The 19,932-nt window shown below is 44.3% G+C and overlaps 1 protein-coding gene across 3 annotated transcripts in view; it reads right to left on the bottom strand.

Moving 5' to 3' along the window:
* Positions 1–432: 432 nt before the first annotated feature.
* NAP1L1 (nucleosome assembly protein 1 like 1) overlaps positions 433–19,932 on the bottom strand; it is a 40,019-nt gene continuing 20,519 nt past the window's right edge. For 2 of the 3 annotated variants that reach the window (XM_056574084.1, XM_056574082.1), the window contains exons 5-15: positions 8,471–8,612; positions 8,298–8,378; positions 7,748–7,876; positions 7,598–7,669; positions 6,816–6,955; positions 6,331–6,476; positions 5,938–5,957; positions 5,006–5,128; positions 4,837–4,869; positions 4,131–4,181; positions 433–1,099 (exon numbers count right to left, since the gene is read on the bottom strand). In XM_056574084.1, coding sequence (XP_056430059.1) covers positions 1,064–1,099; positions 4,131–4,181; positions 4,837–4,869; positions 5,006–5,128; positions 5,938–5,957; positions 6,331–6,476; positions 6,816–6,955; positions 7,598–7,669; positions 7,748–7,876; positions 8,298–8,378; positions 8,471–8,612 — 973 coding nt within the window. In that variant the 3' untranslated portion in view covers positions 433–1,063. The remainder of the gene's footprint in view (positions 1,100–4,130; positions 4,182–4,836; positions 4,870–5,005; positions 5,129–5,937; positions 5,958–6,330; positions 6,477–6,815; positions 6,956–7,597; positions 7,670–7,747; positions 7,877–8,297; positions 8,379–8,470; positions 8,613–19,932) is intronic. The other variant, XM_056574085.1, reaches the window with a different exon arrangement.

Here is a 19,932-nt window from a genome sequence, read left to right as displayed (position 1 = left end):
GCAAGTAAATGGGAAAGTATGCTAATTACACAAAGACCACTTTTTTTTAAGTTTTATTTGGTGACCGGTATTCCAACAGTGGTAGTATGGTGTGAATGCCGTAATAGCTTATACTCTGCAAGAGAATCAAATAGCTCATTGTATGTCAGACCGCAATTTTATTTTTCACATTGCAGATTGTCCAGAAGAATCCATTTTGAGTTAAGAGTACAACCCCTTTCAACATTTATAGATTCACTCCAAGTTGGTCAGTGACAAGCCAAAACTTTCAGCTACTAAACAGTCATGTGTATTTGCTACGAAGAAAAAAGAAAAAGAGAGTCTGGATGCCCATCTGTCCGGTCTGGTGATTTCTAGAGCTGCAGGCAGCTTCCCAAGCAAAAGTAGTCAGTAAGGAGCCTGTTGAAAACTATAAAATATACAACAAACAGCTTTCTGAAAATACTAGGTTTTATTCACACCCCAGTGGTAAACAATAACCTTGTTATGTTGACCATCAGATTGCTTTGTAGATCACAGTCACATAAAATACAAAAACCCATAGCATAACAAGCAGATATGATCAATGGACATGGTTGTTGCAAACTCATTGCAAGGATAAGTTATTTAATGTACCATTTCCAAGGTAGTAACTAATTCTAGAACAAAGTCATGAAGGCAAAGCTATTGTAAGCTACCTACACCTGTTTAAACTACTGGGCTGAGAAAATACTTTGGTTCCTTAGGAGTTTTATCTTAGACTGGTCTGACAGCTGCTGTGATGAATGAGAACTGCTGAGATAGACATGGCAAAGACTTCACAAGAACCAAGACTATGAAGCAGTGAAAAACATGCTTTAAATGGATTTCTGCACCCTATTACATACTTGGCAGGAAAGTACACTTAATACTAAGTCCAAAGATCTTACCATTAAACAGATTTTTAGAGGTTTAAATTTTATATATATTTTTTTAACAAAAATGTTTACTTTATTCTACCAAGATACAAAACATAAGGCTGTAAGTAACTAAGAGTTTAACTTATTACAGTGCAGGTAATCCTCAAGGCCACGTATATGCCACTTCATTGCTGCTTGCACTCAGCTGGGTTTTGATCTTTCTGTAAAGAGAAAGTATATGAGCAATCTTACAAAGTCATCACAGGCTGTCAAACAGATCAATACATCTGCATATATGTTAAAAAAAAACTGAAGTTGCTCCTCATAAAACAAGGATATTTCATGGTAACTAGGTCATGAATTTAAACTTTAAAGGGGTATTCCAGGGGAGACCAGGAAGCTGAGATTAGTGAGGAGAGAATGAGCATTAACAGCAGGGGCACAAGATTGAATAGGAGAGCAATCTAAACATTTAAAAACATTATGCAGCTGGTTAACCCCTTTAGAGGTTAACTTGTCAAAATTCTATTGGTTCCTTAAAAAAAAAAAAAAAAAAAAAATTTAGATAAGACCAATGCGTGTGCATGTGACAAAGTGGGCATTCTGTGAGGGGAACCAGAGGGATAGAACAAATTTGTAACAGCAATATTAAAACTCTTTACACATCCCTCATGTTTTGCATGATCTAAAAAAAAAAAATTGCAAAATCTACTTTGTGTAGGAAATGTAAGGCAAATTGCATGTATTTCTAGAACCTTTGATCATGTGTGAGATAGGATATCTATACTTTTATAGACTAGAAGTCTTTTTGTGATTCTCTTTAAAGAACAAAAAGTATTCTCATTGGTAGGTTTCACATCAGTCACATGTTAGAACTGGTCTGAAACTCATTTACCGTATATACTCGAGTATAAGCCGACCTGCGTATAAGCCGAGACCCCTAATTTCAACCCAAAATCCCAGGAAAAGTTATTGACTCGAGTATAAGCCTAGGGTGGGAAATACATCATCCCCCCCTATCATCCAGACCCGTCATTAACATCCTCATCATCATCACCGCCTGTCATCATCCAGACCCTCATCATCATCACCTGTCATCCCCTTGTCATCATCCCACACATCCCCTTCATCATCCCCTTGTCATCATCCCCACCCCCTTCATCATCCCCTTGTAATCATTCCACACACCCCTCTTCATCATCATCCCACACCCCCCTTCATCATCCTCTTATCATCCGCCCTCAGTGGTCTTCAACCTGCGGACCTCCAGAGGTTTCAAAACTACAACTCCCAGCAAGCCCGGGCAGCCATCGGCTGTCCGGGCTTGCTGGGAGTTGTAGTTTTGAAACCTCCGGAGGTCCGCAGGTTGAAGACCACTGCGGCCTTCAACATCATCCAGCCCCCTCTCACCCCCCTTTAGTTCTGTACAGTACTCACCTCCGCTTAGCGCTGGTCCGGTCCTGCAGGACTGTCCGGTGAGGAGGTGGTCCGGTGGGATAGTGGTTCCGGGCTGCTATCTTCACCGGGGGCGCCTCTTCTCCGCGCTTCCGGCCCGGAATAGAGGCGTTGCCTTGACAATGACGCAGAAGTACGTTGGCAATGAACGTACCTCTGCGTCGTTGTCAAGGCAACGTGACTATTCTGGGGCCGGGCCCGAAGCGCTTAGAAGAGGCGGTGAAGATAGTAGCCCGGAACCCCTATCCCACCGGACAAACTCCTCACCGGACAGTCCTGCAGCACCGGACCAGCGCCGAGCGGAGGTGAGTACTGTACAGAACTAAAGGGGGGTGAGAGGGGGCTGGATGATGTCGAAGGCCGCGGTGGTCTTCAACCTGCGGACCTCCGGAGGTTTCAAAACTACAACTCCCAGCAAGCCCGGACAGCTGATGGCTGCCCGGGCTTGCTGGGAGTTGTAGTTTTGAAACCTCTGGAGGTCCGCAGGTTGAAGACCACTGCGGGTGGGGGAGTTCACTCGAGTATAAGCCGAGAGGGGTGTTTTCAGCACGAAAAATCGTGCTGAAAAACTCGACTTATACTCGAGTATATACGGTATCTAAAAACTGATAGTTTTAAGAAGGGTGCTTCTCAAAGCAGTTCAAGTGTGTTATGGCAGGTTTTAACAGTAATTAACTTATAAAGTTGAACAGTTGACTCAATAGGGGAGATTTATCAAAACTCATGGAAACCAGCTTGCTTCTTTCATTTTTTAATTAGGCCTCTGCGACTAATCCTATCACTCCTTGCATAGTTCAATGGGCAACTGGTCAACTTTTAGGGAGGAAATTTAAATAAAAGCCACAATTTCGCACATTTGAGGGTTTGTTTTCACTGTACAATTTACGGTAAAAATGACATGTTTTATCTGGAGGTTAATACGATTAAAAAGGATACCCATGGCTAGGTACTTTTATATTTTTGTACTGCTAAATAAAAAAATTTGTGCCAAATTAATAATCTAAAAGCCTTATTTTGACCTATAAATCTCATTTTTCCATATATAGGGCAGTATGAGGGCTCATTTTGTGTTGTCATTGTACTTTTTATCGATACCACATTTGCATATATAAAACTAAAACTTTTGGAATAAAATGTGCCAAAAAAGCAGCAATTTGGACAATTTTTTTACGTTTATGCAGGAGATGCTGGGAGAGGTACCGAGGCAGATGAAGTGACCTCCGTCCGCCATTACAGATTATCGGATCGCTGCGGCAGCACTGCGGGCGATCCGATCATCCATTTTAACATTTGCATTGCCGCAGATGCAATGATCTGTACTGATCATGGCATCTGAGGGGTTAATGGCGGACATCCGTGAAATCGCAGATGTCGGCCATTTCAGGCGGGTCCCCGGCTGCTGATAGCAGCCGGAACCTGATGTGTATGACGCGAGCACCGCTCCGATGCTCGCGGTCACATACAGGACGTAAATGTACGTTCTGGTGCGTGAAGTACCGCCAAATCAGGACCAACATTTAAGTCAGTGGTCGTTAAGGGGTTAAAATACCCTGACAAGAGATACATACCCAGGGTAGGAATTCTACTGGCAGCAGTTACATCTAATGAAAAAATTTAAAGGGTAGACAGTATTTCTCTTCTCCCACAAGTTAGACTAAAATGTCTAATTAAGGGGAGGATTGATGAAAACGACATGCTACTAGTCAGTATACTCCAACCACATTTCAAGTATAAATATAGATCTTATGGAAAATTAAAAATCTCAAAATATATTCCTTACACATGCAAAACCCTTACCTTGGGTTCATAGTCTGGATCATTTTCTTCATCTGCCTCCTCTTCTCCTTCCTGGAGAAACATAAGGTGCATTTAAACCATGAACCTTGGAGGGTATGGTAGCCTAGGGCAGCATTTGCTCCAAATGTTTGATAGGTGCATGCCCCCCCCAGAGGTGGGTCTCACACACACACACACACCATTGTCTCGCTGTCGGCCCACACAAGTCAAAAAACACTTCAGGCATCAATATCTGAGAAAGGAGAGTAGGTTTCAACTGCAGTAGCAACCCCCATTAAGCCTTACAGAAGTTTTAACAAATCAGTATCTTAAGTGAACGTAGAACATATGCCAGCATCTAAAAATTAAAGGAATAGGTTTTTTTTTTTTTTTTAAATGACTGGACTGACAGTTGTGTCAACAACTGCACGGAGAAAATAAAGACTTAAGCTATTGGAGAACCGAGGTACCCAAGTACAGAGCTCCAACCTCCACTATGCAGGATAGTCATTGGGGGACCCAGCAATCAGTCCCCCAAGATCTGACCTTTATCCCCTATCCAGAAGGAGTAAAATTTTAAAAAATAAAATAAAAAATCTTAACTGGATAACTTATTTAACTCCAAACAACCTTTTAGCACAAACTTTAGTCAGAGCAATTACCTAGTAGTACTTGTTCAAGCTAAGTAAACTTAAGCCAGAGTGAAAAGTATTAAAATGATTCTTACCTCATCATCTGCTTCTTCACCTTCTTCGTCATACTTAAAAAGTAAAATTAAAAAAAAGTTAAATTAGGAACAGACTGGATAGCAAATTTAGGTTATCTATGACAAAAACTGCTTTAAAAACACATTTAATTTTAATTAAGGAAAAGTCACTCAGTAAAAGCAAGCTTACATCATCATCGTCATCTTCAATGGCTTCACCAGTAAAGTATAGAACGGATCGAGGAATTATACGCTCACGTAGAAAGTGTCCTATTTCAAAATCTGCAGTAAGAATTGCTTCTGCATCATCATCCTAGAGACCATATCAAAATGTTAAAACCTTATCCAATAATTCAAGATTTGCTGTTAACAGGCTTTATTATGCTGCAATTGTGAACATTATGCTGTAGAATAGCTGAACAACAAGCTGAGATAACAAGCTTAAAATATTCACAAAATACAGAAAAGACTGATTTAACTAGCAAGATACCTAAAAATTTGCCAAAATGTACTATGGGTTAGTCTTCATTGTTTAGAATGTTTTAAGATTGTGCAGCATACACCTCATTTACAGGAGGCATTTACTTGGCACATGCCCAAAAAGTTTCCTTTTCACATATGCTGGGATGAACTGCTGTTTCATGCAACAAAGTATGTCAAAAAACAGACTGCTTTATATACAAAATATACAGTGCATTGCATAAGTATGCACGAGTGTATTTTCTACTTTTGTCATGGTATAACCACAGAATAAGATTTCTTTAGTTGAGAGGTGAATACTTCGGCAAACAAATGTCTGGTATTTTGCATCAAAATTTTTTTTTTTAAAGTTGACACCGTTCAGTGGAAAATTTGTCAATTGTCTGGAAAAGTAGCATGTTTCACCGGTGCTAGGACTGCTGGAAAATGTTCTGTCTCCATAGGATTGCAATGCATTTCCAAATAGAATCTGCAGAAATATTTCCATGGAATTCCACTTGGAAGTTCTGTGTAACAGTAGCAAAATTGTCAAAAAGTACAACTGGGGAATACTTTTGCAATGCACTGTAGTATGTGGTGTGATTTTTTTTATGGGTAAAGACTACTAGTGATATACAGCAGAGTTACTGAACATAGACTTACCAGCTCTCCATTTTCTGGTACTAAAGGATAATAAAAATAATAAAAAAATTGTGTTAGATTACAGGATTAGTACATTTATAAAAAATGAACTACAGCAAAAACAGAGCACCTTTAAGTTCCTATCCTTAAATTCCCTAGGCAAAGGGGTTTCCCACTGATAAAAAGCTAGCTTCCAACCTACCTCAAGCCTATTTGTGACAGCTAGAGTGAGAAAGCTGGAAACAGATGAATCTGCGGTCATGCGCAATTCCAATTAACATTAATGGAAATTGTGTAAATTGTAGCACCGGAAGCTAGGTAAACATAGCTCAGTTTTTGGCTTCGCAAGCTAACACTTTAACCCATGGGGAAAACCCCTTCACCAAACTAAGAATAACTAAACCATTGCCTTACCTTCAGGGGGACTGAAGAAGTTGAAGAAGGAGTCATTGGGAACAGTTTTTGTGACAGTCCTTACTGTTCCTCGGCCCTTGTGTTTTTGTTTTTTCTTTATTGTCTTTAGAGTAACATTTTTGCTTTTTTTCCAGTCAATCTGGCACCTGTCCAAATAAAGCATTGAGTATCATTACATCTATAGTGCATGTTGAAGCAGAAGACAGACAACAAACCAAAATGCAGTCATTTTACAGAAAGGTCCTATTAAAAGATTTAGAGAACATGACCGATATGAAGTGATACAATATAAAACCAAGAAGGCATATTTTTTACTTGTGTCAGTCATAAGCAGTCAAGAGTTGTCAGCCTGTACATATTACATTTTAAAAACATACATTTCCCCCAAAATCCCCAACATTCCCTAAACCCCACCATTAGATAAGCGATTTGAACTCCAATAGAATTAGGACATTTTTTGTAAAAACTACTAAAGATACACTTACCCTGTACAGCCCATAATTTCTGGTCCATCAAAAGAGAATGGATCAGACTCATCAGGTTCCGATCTCATTTTGTAAGTCTTAGTCAAAACTTCATTTGTGAAGAACTCATTTGGCTCAAAATGGAATTCTAAAGTGAAACTCTAGGGTGGGAAAAAAAATTTTTTAATAAAAGTCAGACCAGTTTTTTGGGCATGTAAGATATACTGTATGACTAAAAGCATACCCTTTTTTAGCTTACAGCTGTATTTCCCCAGCCTGTGTATACTAAGCCACTTAATTACCAGTAATTTTTAGGCCCCTTTCACACTATAGAATTATCTGTTTTAAAGATCTGTTATGATGTTCTGTTAACAAAACCCTTTAAGCAGCAGTTACAAAATCCCATTATAGTCTATGGGATTTTTACATTATCCGTTTTAACCAGTCATAGCCCATTATTAATAACGGACGTTATTTTGTGATGGCAATAACGGAAGAAATTGTGCATGCCCCATTTCTCCTGCTACAAAATAATGTCTGTTATTAATAACTGGCTATGACGTTAGAAGATTAGGGCCCGGTAAGCATCAAACTGATCAGTGTCCCCCGCACTACCAGCCACAGTACGGCTGGTTCCTGAGGGTGGAGAATGCTGACCGTTTTCCTTTAATGTATACTTAAAAGAACAGGTCATTATTATAATGTAGGGCAATACAATTCAAGGGATACCCATGTTTACTTTTTTTATATAGTAATGCACCGCTTAAAATATATATAAAAAAAAGTTGCAGAATAAAAATTACCATTGGTTGACCAGCATCTGAAAATTTTACTTTTATGTCTTTTAAGTGCTTGAGAATTGGCTCATCATGTTCCTGTATTGGGATAAGAGACAACTATAAAATAATGGCACATTTTATACGCCAAAATAAAATAAAAATTTAAGAGCATACCTGAACCATGTCACTAAGGAGATCAACATTTTTAAATACAGTTAACCAAAATTCTGGAATTCCTTTAGGGTCTTCCTTTTCTTCATCTTTCTTTTCCTCTTCAACCTTTGCCTTCTCTTTCAGATCCTCCTAGGGCAAAGGGAAAATAAATAAAAAAAGAAAAAGAAAAAAAAAAAAGCTAGCTTGTGTTTTTTTGCAAGGCAGATTTATTTTAGCTCAAATAGAAAAAGGCAACATAACACAATAACTTAAAAAGAAGCATTCTATAAAGTTACCTTAGCTATTAAAAGTGCTAAGGAAGATCTAGAGTAGACTGCTAAACCCGAGCTGTTAAAGGGGTAGGCTGGCAAAAACAGAATATTCGTCAGATCAGCTACAGAGAGCACAAGATTTCTATGGGAGAGCTGGAGGTGTACAGCACTCTGGTTTCTCCGGTGCTCATTGAAATAGAGCGCTTTCCATCTGCACAGGATTTGAAAAGCCTCCCCCTGTTTTAATCATCCCATTCAGGCCCTTTAATGGCAGGACTTATACTAGTAAAGTTACTCACTGAAATTTCTTCCTCTTCATCTACTTTCCATTCACACTCTTCTTCTGTGGGTTCATATATAGCATTTATGATTTCACTTCTCTATTGGAAAAGAAAAAAAAAATTCAAATCTATATTTTTTTTGTATACTAAGTTTGTCATTTAACTTTCAAAAAAATAAAAACAAACCACACCTTGTCAAAGAGTGGCTGATATAGATCGGCATACTTCCTCTCCAGCGCATGGACCTCTTCATAAAATTTTGCTTCAATTTGTGCACATTTCACTTGGAGGTTCTTAAGAGCATTCACTCTTCTTTTAACTATTTTAGGTAAACTTTAAAAAAATAAAATAAAAGGTTAAGTTTATGCAAAATCAGGTCTGATGTGACAAACATGCACACCCACCCCTTAGATTGTACATATACAGCAGATGCACGTTTGGAGACTAAAGCAAAATTTGCTATAAACAGCCAACACTGATTGTAAAAAATAAATTGAAAAAAAAAAAGATTAAAAAATTCCTTTATCCATTAGAGTACATCAACCAGTGGCTTTGGCAATTAACGACCACTTCTAAAAAACGCTGAAGTAAAATAAAAGTACAAACTGGTGACTAAAGTATAAAAGAGGTATCAAAAATATTTTAGTTTTATATATCAACTGGCTCCAGAAAGTTAAACAAATTTGTAAATTACTTCTATGAAAAAAAAAAAAAATTCTTAATCCTTTCAGTACTTATGAGCTGCTGAAGTCGAGTTCTTTTCTGTCTACATGCTCTCTGATGACAACTGTCCAGAGTAGAAGCAAATCCCCATAGCAAACCTATTCTGCTCTTTGCAATTCCCGAGACAGACAGATGTCTGACAACAGTGCTCTCTGCTGACAGAAAAGAACTCCTCAACTTCAGCAGCTGATAATTAGAAGGATTAAGATTTTTTTAATAGAAGTAATATACAAATCTGTTTAGTGTTATGTATCAACTGGCTCCAGAAAGTTAAACATTTTTCCTTTAATAAGGACCAAGCCCATTTTCACCTTAACCTCTTAAGGACCCAGCCATTTTACACCTTAGGGCCCGGCCATTTTTTGAACATCTGACCACTGTAACTTTAAACATTAATAACTCTGGAATGCTTTTAGTTATTCTGATTCTGAGATTGTTTTTTCGTGACATATTCTACTTTACCACTATGTTAAAGTTTTTTTGGTAACTTGCATCCTTTCTTGGTGAAAAGTCCCAAAATTTTTTCTAACTTTGAAGCTCTCTGCTTGTAAGGAAAATGGATATTCAAAATATATATATTTTTTAATTCACATATACAACATGTCTACATTATGTTTGCATCATAAAATTGACAAGTTTTTACTTTTGGAAGACATCAGAGGGCTTCAAAGTTCAGCAGCAATTTTCCGATTTTTCACAAAATTTCCCAACTCCCTATTTTTCAGGGACCAGTTCAGGTTTGAAGTGGATTTGAAGGGTCTTAATCTTAGAAATACCCCACAAATGACCCCATTATAAAAACTGCACCCCCCAAAGTATTCAAAATGATATTTGGTCAGCCTTTTAACCCTTTAGGTGTTTCACTGGTGTGGTGCTGTGCGGTGTCCGTTACTGCCGTGGCGCCGTGTCTGCGGGGGGGTGCGGCACATAGACTGGTTTGAGTGGCATTGGGGCCGCTCTGCCGGTGGGTCGTTCCCCCTGTGGGCATTGGTGTTGTGGCGGTGGTCGGTGCTGCGCCATTTTATGCTAGGGACCCACTCTAAATAGGTGGCCTTGACGTGGCGAGTGGGCTTGTACTTTTTGATCAAAAATGTATACTAACAACCTGTTAGTTTTTGATATTATGCTGAGAAGCAATCAGATCATTATACAAGATTGTAGATGTGCACCATGTCTGTTTTTCTACCCGAATTTTCACAGGAATAGCAACAAAGTGAAGGAGAAAATTCGCAATCTTCATTTTTTACACTCGCATGTTCTTGTAGACCCAATTTTTGAATTTTTACAAGGGGTAAAAGGAGAAAATGTATACTTCTATTTGTAGCCCAATTTCTCTCGAGTAAGCACATACCTCATATGTCTATGTAAAGTGTTTGGTGGGCGCAGTAGAGGGCTCAGAAGGGAAGGAGCGACAAGGGGATTTTGGAGAGTAAGTTTTTCTGAAATGGTTTTTGGGGGGCATGTTGCATTTAGGAAGCCCCTATGGTGCCAGAACAGCAAAAAAAAAAAATTTAAAAAAACACATGCCATACCATTTTGGAAACAAGACCCCTTGAGGAACGTAACAAGGAATTAAGTGAGCCTTAATACCCCACATGTGTTTCACGACTTTTGCATATGTAAAAAAATAAAATTTTACAAAAATGTGTGTTTCCCCCCAAATTTCACATTGTTTTGCAAGGGTTAATAGCAGAAAATACCCCCATCTCTTATGAGTATGGAGGCACCCCATAAGTTGACCAGAAGTGCACTACGGGCGAACTACAATGCTCAGAAGAGAAGGAGTCATATTTGGCTTTTTGGAGAGCAAATTTTCCTCGGGGGAGTGTCGCATTTAGGAAGCCCCTATGGTGCCAGGAGAGCAAAAAAAAAGAAAAACACATGGCATACCATTTTGGAAACTAGACCCCTTGAGGAACGTAACAATTGTACAGTGAGCATTTACCCCCACTGGTGTCTGTCAGATCTTTGGAACAGTGGGCTGTACGACATTTTTAATTTGCACAGCCCACTGTTCCAAAGATCTGTCAGACACCAGTGGGGTGTAAATTCTCACTGTACCCCTCATTACATTCCGTGAGGGGTGTAGTTTCCGAAATTGGGTCACGTGATTTTTTTTGGGTTTGTCAAAACCACTATCAGCCACCCCTGTGCAAATCACCTCAAATGTACATGGTGCACTCTCCCTTCTGAGCCTTGTTGTGCGCCCCCAGAGCACTTTGCGCCCACATATGGGGCATCTCCGTAGTCGGGAGAAATTGCATTACAAATTTTGGGGGCTTCCCCCCCCCCCCCCCCCTTTTTACCTCTTGTCAAAATGAAGTATAGGGCAACACCAGCATGTTAGTGTAAAAAATAAATTGTTTACACTAACATGCTGGTGTAGACCCCACCTTCACCTTTTCATAAGGGGTGAAAGGAGAAAGCCCCACAAAATTTGTTAGGCAATTTCTCCCGAGTACGGCGATACCCCATATGTGGCCCTAGGGGTGAACATAGGTGTATTCTAAGCCAGTGATTCCCAAACAGGGTGCCTCCAGCTGTTGCAAAACTCCCAGCATGCTTGGACAGTCAACGGCTGTCCAGCAATACTGGGAGTTGTTTTGCAACAGCTGGAGGCTCCATTTTGGAAACAATGGCGTACCAGACGTATTGGGGAGGGGGGCTGTGTAGGAGTATATGTATTTGTAGTGTTTTACTTTTTATTTTGTGTTAGTGTAGTATGGTGTTTTTAGGGTACAGTCACACGGGCGGGGGATTACAGCGAATTTCCCGCTGCGAGTTTGAGCTGCCGTGCAAAATTTGCTGCATCGCAAACTTGCAGCTGGATACTCACTGTAAGCCCCCTTCCCATGTGAATGTACCCTGTACGGGGTAACATCCAGCTGTTGCAAAACTACAACTCCCAGCATGCACAGTCTCAGTGCATGTTGGTTGGTAGTTATAGTTTTGCAACAGCTGGAGGCACACGGGTTGGGAAACACTGAGTTAGGAAACAGACAATGTTTCCCAACCAGTGTGCCTCCAGTTGTTGCAAAACCACAACTCCCAAACATTCTCAGGCATGCTGGAAGTAGTAGTACAGCAACATCTTTAGAGCCAGATGTTGCCGAACTATAACTCCCAGCATGCATGGAGTTTTAGTTTTGCAACATCTGGAGGACTACAGTTTGCAGACCACTAATAGTGGTTCCCAATCTGTGCCCTTCCAGATGTTGCAAAACTACAACTCCCAGTATGCCAAAATTGTCCAGGCATGCTGGGAGTTGTAGTTCTGCAACATCTGAAGGGCCAGATGTTATAGAACTACAACTCCCAGCATGCCTGGACAGTAAGGGCATGCTGAGGATGTGTAGTTTTGCAACATCTGGAAGGGCAGTGGTCTCCAAACTGTGGACCTCCAGATGTTGCAAAACTGCAACTCCCAGCATGCCCAGACGCCAAGTGCTGTCTGGGCATGCTGGGAATTGTAGTATACAGGGTCCCATTACAGCAATGCATGTCGCTTTACGGCGACGTGCATTACTGTAAAGGGCCCGACCGCGGCTGAAGATCCACTCACCTGTCGCCTTCATCGCCGGGATCCGGGTCTTCAGGGACGAAGTACCGGGGACTGTCCCTAGCACTCCCGCCGCATCCTCCGGTCTTCCTCCCGTCCTCTGCGGACTTCCAGGGGCTGGGCAGGGCGAGAGGAAGTAAAGCCGTCCCTTGGGTGGCCAGATAAGCAGTCAGGCAGACAGCCGATCCACTGCCGCCTGCAACACTTTACGACCCAGACTAGCATCAGCCAATGTGAAGGTATGAACTCTGTAGAACCTCAAGTGTGCAAAGACGACGAGGTAGCCAAATCTGCGAGGCAGAGGCCCTATTCTGGAGAGCCCAGGATGCCTCAACAGAACAGGCAGAATGAGCCACAACCCTGAAAGGAGGAATCTTCCCCTTACAGCGATAGGCTTCTGAAATGGCGGACCGAATCCACGAGAAATAGTGGCCTTGGAAGCAGGATGTCCCTTACGACGACCTTCCGTAAGGACGAAAAAGGAATCACACTGACGAAATGAAGTAGTGATGGAGAGCTAAGATTGAACCGCCCAAACTACATCCAGCTTATGTAGTAAGCACTCCTTAGGATGAGCAGGACAAAAAGACGGGAGGACGATTTCCTCATTGAGATGAAAGGCCGAAACCACCTTAGGCAAAAAGGAAGGGTCTGGCCGGAAAACAACCTTGTCCTGGTGGATCCCCAGAAACTGAGAACGGCAGGAGAGCTGCCAATTCAGACACTCCGAATGGAGGTGATGGCAACAAGAAACGCCACTTTCCAAGAAAGAAGGCGGAGAGACACCTCTAAGGGGCTCAAAGGGTTCACCCTGGAGGGCACTCAGAACCAAATTCAAGTCCCAAGGGGGAGAGGGTGACAGATAAGGAGGAACAGCATGCGTCACTCCTTGAAGGAAGGTCCGGACATGAGAATTAGAAGCCAAGGGCCGCTGGAAGAGAATAGCAAGGGCCGAAACCTGACCTTTAAGTGAACTGAGAGACAACCCCAGTTCCAACCCCGACTGCAAAACGGAGAGAAGACAGGGAACAGAGAAGGTTACGGGGTTAAGTCCTGAGCTTCACACCAACGAAAATAAGACCGCCAAGTAAGGTGGCAAATTCTTGGAGGAGGGCTTACAAGCCCTGAGCATGGTGTAAATTACTTTGGAAGAGAACCCGCGGGCCCTCAAAACCACGGTCTCAACCGCCACGCCATCAAATGCGACTCTAAAGTGGGGTGGCAAAGAGGACCCTGAGAGAGCAGGTCCGGACGGAGCAGAAGGAGCAGTGGAGCGTCGCCCAGGAGCCTGACCATGTTGGCGTACCACGGCCTTCGGTGCCAATCTGGAGCTACCAGAATGGCGGGGACGTCCTCTGCCTTGAGCTTCCTCAGCACCCTGGGAAGGAGCGGAAGGGGAAGGAACAGATATAGGGTAGGGCAAACCTCGCCCAAGGAATCACTAGGGCATCCACGGCCAGAGCCTGAGGGTCCCGGGACTTGGACACAAAAGGAAGGATCTTCTGATTGTGCCGGGACGCGAAGAGGTCCACATCCAGAATGCCCCAGAGGTCGCAGAGTTGCGCGAAGACCTCTGGATGTAGAAACCACTCGCCGGGGGTCTGGTGAGGACCGACTGAGGAAGTCCGCTTCCCAGTTGAGTGCTCCCGGAATGTGAATTGCTGAAATGGCCGAAACCTTGCTTTCCGCCCAGGTGAGAATCTTGGTTACCTCGGCCATGGCTGCCGAGCTGCGAGTGCCACCCTGTCGATTTATGTACGCCACGGCCATGGCGTTGTTCGACTGGATGCGGACAGGACTCCCAATGAAGAAAACAAAGAAGAATCGCCCGTAATTCTAATGTTTATCGGAAGAAGGGTCTCCTGGGGAGACCAGAGTCCCTGAACCGTCCAATCCTTGAACACGCCGCCCCAGCCCGACAGGCTGTCATCCGTTGTAACTTCCTGCCAGTGAAGGGGAAGAAATGACCGCCCTTGGAGAAGGGGGGAGCGGAGCCACCAGAGCAGAGACTGATGGACTCTGCGAGGGAGAACAATCTGACGATCGAGGGACAGAGACCATGAAACTGGGCAAAGGGTACGGACTCCATAGTTGCCACCATCCGACCCAGGACTTCCATACAAGTGCAGATGGGGACTGAGACCTGGGTCCGAAGGGAGCGGACCCCCGACAAAAGCGCCAGACGTTTGTCTGGCGGGAGGCAAATTCTGGCAGAGGCCGTGTCGAATCGAAGTCCCAGAAAGGTTAGAGACTGGGTAGGACGGAGGACTGACTTGTCCCGGTTGACCATCCATCCGAAGCGATCCAGAGTGTGGAGCGTGAAGTCCAGATTCTCCAGAGTCTGGGCTCTGGTTGGAGCCTTGATGAGAAGGTCGTCCAGGTAGGGTATCACCGAGATTCCTCTCGACCGTAACAGGCCTATCACTGGCGCAAGGATCTTTGTAAAGACCCGAGGAGCCGTGGCTAGACCAAAGGGGAGGGCTACGAATTGAAAATGCCCCTCCGGAACTGCAAAGTGGAGGTACTGATGATGGCCTGGAAAAATTGGCACATTGAGGTAGGCATCCTTGCTGTCCACCGATGAAAGGAACTCCCCGTGTTTCAGGGATGCCACCACCGAACAGAGAGATTCCATTCGGAAGTGGCGGATAAGAAGATGACAGTTGAGACGCTTGAGGTCTAGGATTGGTCGCACAGAACCGTCCTTCTTGGGAACCACAAAAAGATTTCAATAGAAACCCTGAAACAGTTCCCCTGGAGGAACGGGAACCATAACCCCCCTGGAGAAGCAGAGACTGGAGAGCCGCTCGAAATTGCTTCGTCAGAGAAGGAGACCGGGGGCCTGGGATCGAAAAAAGCGATCCCTCGGAAGGCAGGCGAATTTGATTTGGTAACTATGTCCCTGTCCCAAGAGTCCTGAATGTGTGAGGTCCAGATGTCTCGAAAAAGTAAGAGACAACCTCCCACCCGAGAAGAAACCGCGGGTGGGGGCCTCACTTCATGCAGAAGTGGGTTTGCGGTTGCCTGATTTGGGCACAAAATGGCCGGGCCGGTTAGAGTCTGACTTCCAAAAAGTGTGCCCAGAACGAGGGAGCCTTCTTGTCCCGCGAGGGCGCCTGCCTGGACCCTTTGCTGGAGCCAGAGGTCCGAAAGGAAAAGGACTTCCTTTGGGAAGTAGGGCGAGCCTTATTTTGAGGTAACAAGGAACTCTTACCTCCCGTTGCCTCAGAGATAATCTCCTCAAGGCGTTTGCAAAAAAAAAAAAAAAAAAAGGGCCACCCATAAAAGGAAGCTCAGTGAGAGACCTTTTGGAAGCAGCATCCGCATTCCAAGCTTTAAGCCACAGAGCGGTGGAGAGCCGCTAGGCGACCCACAGCAAAGGTAGAACAACGGGCTGACTGCATGGAAGCTTCGCACTGGAAGTCCCCAGCTTTAGAGCATTGGAGAGCCAGAGCAGAAAGGTCCTCTGGGGGGATCCCACTAAGATATCTTGATGGAGCTTTTGGCACCACTCAGACAGGGCCTTGGACACCCATGTCGAGGCGAAGATGGGAAGAGGAGAAGAGCCAGCTGCTTCAGAGGCAAACTTCACTAAGGATTCTACCTTCTTGTCCGTGGGATCCTTGAAGGCAGTGGCATCTGCCAGAGGCAGTGTAGGCGCCTTAGTGATCCGGGAGATTGGTGGATCCAGGGAGGGGAAACCACCTTAGTGACAAAGTCCTTGTCAAATTGATGACATTCTGGAATCTGCATGGAAACATCCAGACAAGAGGTTACCGGGAATCAAGACGATTCAAGAAAGTTATCCAAGTCAGTGTGAGAGCTGAACCTTTGAGGTGCTGGCTTAGCATGATGAAAGGATACTCCTGGAGTAACATTCGAAGATCCTTGGTCCTCTAAGTGAAAGGTGTCTCTTATGGCTGTCACCAATGAGTTCACCGTTTCAATTGAGTCCGAGCGGTCCCCTGAGTCAGATGCCGGCTCGGAAGCCTCGTCCACCAGATGAATGTGAACGAGAAGAGGCAGTCCTGGAGGGGGTGACCCTGACCGGGTACGTGGCTCTGGCGTGGCGACGTTTGTGCCCAGATGACAGGGGGGGGTGGGACCCACGAGGGAAACGCTCACGTCTATCTGAAGACTCAATGTTAGAGTCAGACAAGGCACCCCTAATACGCGTGATGTGGAGACGAGGAGCGGGCCTTCTCAGAGGCCCTGCACAGGGAAGACCCCTTCAAGGCGGACACCACTTCCCGGGAGGCCTCAGCCACCGAATGGGAGACTTGGGTCAAGTCAGCCATCTACTGGGTCAGGGAAGAAACCCAGGCTGGTGGAACGGCTGAACCCACCGGAACCGAAAAGGGCATCAGGGGGAGCAGTCGAGCAGGCAGGGCAAGTGGGCTCAGTATAGCCAGGCATCTTGGTACTACAGTGCTTACAGATAAAATAAGTCACTGACGTTCCAGGTTTCTGTTTAGAGGGAGGAACAGCTCTGGGTACGGACATTATGAGAAAAAAAAGGCAGGAACTTTCTCACCCTAGTCTGTGTCCCCTGGCAGCTGCAGTGAGGAGAACGGCTCCATGCAGCTAGTGTGAGAAACAGGCCAGCCAATAGAGGGGGCGTGCCTGAAGCAGAGGCACTAACTAATTGGCCCCCTTCTGACAGAAAATCAAGCCCACGGCGCTGATTGGAGGCTACTTTGCGCCTCAGAAGAGCTCTGACGGCCCTGTGGGCGGAGCTAAAGACAGGCCGAGAAGAAGCTGTAATGGCGCCCGCACCTTGTCCTGAGCGCACATGTCAACCGCATATGCGCTCGGGGGAATAGAGCTGGCAGCCAATACGCTGGCAGAGACTGCCGGAGAAGGTCCGTATCAGCGCCGCAGCTGTCAGCCGCATATAAAGGTGCTGCGGCCTAGTCACAGCAACCACACACATCCAGTGAAAACAGAGTACATGCCCCCTCAGATGCCACTGCTCCCCCGGAATAAGTGTCCAGAAAATAAGTCCAGCCCCATAACCTGAAAAGGTGGGCCACAAATAGGGGTCTCCAGAGGTTGCAAGTCCGCACATAAGGAGAAAGGGGGGGGGGGGGGAGGTACTTACCTCAGTCAGAAGAACTTACCTAATGGAGTCTTCAGTGAAGTCTTCAGTCAGCTTTAGTTACCTGCATCACGCCTGGCTGCTATGCGCGAGCGAGGCGAGCAGGAAAATATGAGGTACCAACCCAGGCGCTGACCGTTGGCGAGGGGGGGGGGGGTGAACAGCGCATATACGCAGTGTCTGTGCCCCCTTACTTGCAATGGGGAAACAGGGAACCGGGTCCCCGAGTCCCCACCTGAAAACAAAAGAAAAAAGGAATAAAAAAATAAAAATAAAAAACTAACACGTCCCTATACTAGGGAAAAAAAATATATATAAAAAAAAAAAAAAAAAGAAATCGGAAGACCTGGTCTGGAGAATTCCAGACCATGTCCACCTCCTTCAGACACTAAGCTTAAAATCGATTTTTTTTTTTTTTTTTTTTTTTTTTTTTTTAGGGATGTGGAATTCTTATCTCCCGACGACGATGTGAATTTTTCAGGCTCGTGCCAGCAGGGCAGGACCTTACAAGCGCGGCGGCGACTCGTGCCCGCTCCGTACTCTGCAGCCCCCCAGCTGATTTCAGTAGCCCGGGGCCGCCGCTAATAGCCAGCATGCGGCGCACAGCCGTCTGTATGGAGCGGGCTCCGGACTCCTGCCTGCTCCATACTCTGCAGCCCCCAGCTGTTTTCAGTAGCCGGGGGCCCCTGCTAATAGCCAGCATGCAGCGATCGCCGGGGCTAGTTATTAACCCTTTAGATCGCCACTGTGAAAGACGACGTCGGCTTCTAAAGGGACCTGTGAATGCTCCCTGGTGGGCTAGAACGACCCCCGCAGAGGTAGCCGGAGGGCTTACCTCCGCTTCCTGCTGTCCCGTGGCACTGTCATAGAGCCTGTCTGGACTATGCTCTATTCATGGATCACAGAACAATGGAATTCAAAAGAACTATTCATCTGTCTGATGAATCTAATGATTCCTCCTAAAAGTCTAATAAAGTGTCTAAAAAATAATTAGAAGTTTAAGAAACATTAACCCCTTCCATATTAAAAAGTTAAAGTCACCCCCTATTCCTGTACAAAAACATGTAAAAAAAAAATAATATTTGGTATCACTGCGTGAGTAAAAAAAAAAAAAAATTCGCAATATATCGTATCGTCATACGTGTATCGCGATACGCATCGTATTGCCAAATTCTTGCCGATTCACACCCCTAATGGCAAGATTTTTTTTGCGGTACAAAATAAACTAACAACCTATTAAACACTTTGTACAAAATTAGTAATCTAAAAATCGCCCTATTTTGACCACCTATAACTCATTTTTCCATATATAGGGCAGTATGAGGGCAAATTTTTTGCTTCGTCATCTGTACTTTTTATCGATACCACATTTGCAAATAACTTATTTTAATTAATTTTTTTGAATAAAATGTGACAGAAAAGCAGCATTTTTGGACTTTTTAAAAATGTTTACACATTTATGCCGCTCCCCATACGGGATCATTAACATATTTTGATAGTTTGGACATTTACGCACGTGGCGATACCAAATGCTTATAAATAAAATTATGCTTTTTGGGGTAAAAATGGGAAAAACTGACAATTATTGGAGGAGGGAATTTTTTCACTTTTTTCTCATTTGATTGCTAATACTGTTCAGTGCTACGCATAGGACATAGCACTGATCAGCATTATCGGCTATCTCCTGCTCTGGTCTGCTCGATCTCAGACCAGGGCAGGAGACACCGGGAGACTGCCGGAGGCCGGTGAAGGGACCTCCGTCCGCCATTACAGATGATCGGATCGCCGTGGCAGCGCTGCGGGCGATCCGATCATCTATTTTATCATGCAAATTGCCACAGATGCCGTGATTTGTACAGATCACGGCATCTGAGGGGTTAATGGACATCCGCGCAATCGCTGATGTCGCCCATTACTGGCTGATAGCAGCCGGAAACTGCCATGTATGTCGCTAGCACCGCTCCGATGCTCACAGTCATACACAGGACGTAAATGCATGTCCTGGTGAGCGAAGTACCGCCAAACCAGGACGTACATTTACGTCCGTGGTTGTTAAGGGGTTAAGGTGTAAGCTGGCATGGACTGGTCTATCCCTTTGACCCAATAGTAAGAACCTGTCAGTCTGAGCAATGCTGGATGGAAGCCAGACACGAAGGGTGAGATTTATCAAAATCTATGCAGAGGAGAGTTGACCAGTTACCTATAGCAGCCAGAATGCATTAATTTTTCAAAGGCCATTAAAAAAAAAAAAAAAAAAAATGATTGGTTGTTAT

The sequence above is a fragment of the Hyla sarda genome, chromosome 4 (assembly GCF_029499605.1).
Source record: "Hyla sarda isolate aHylSar1 chromosome 4, aHylSar1.hap1, whole genome shotgun sequence".
NCBI lineage: Eukaryota > Metazoa > Chordata > Amphibia > Anura > Hylidae > Hyla > Hyla sarda.
This window is presented reverse-complemented; position numbering and strand designations above follow the sequence as displayed.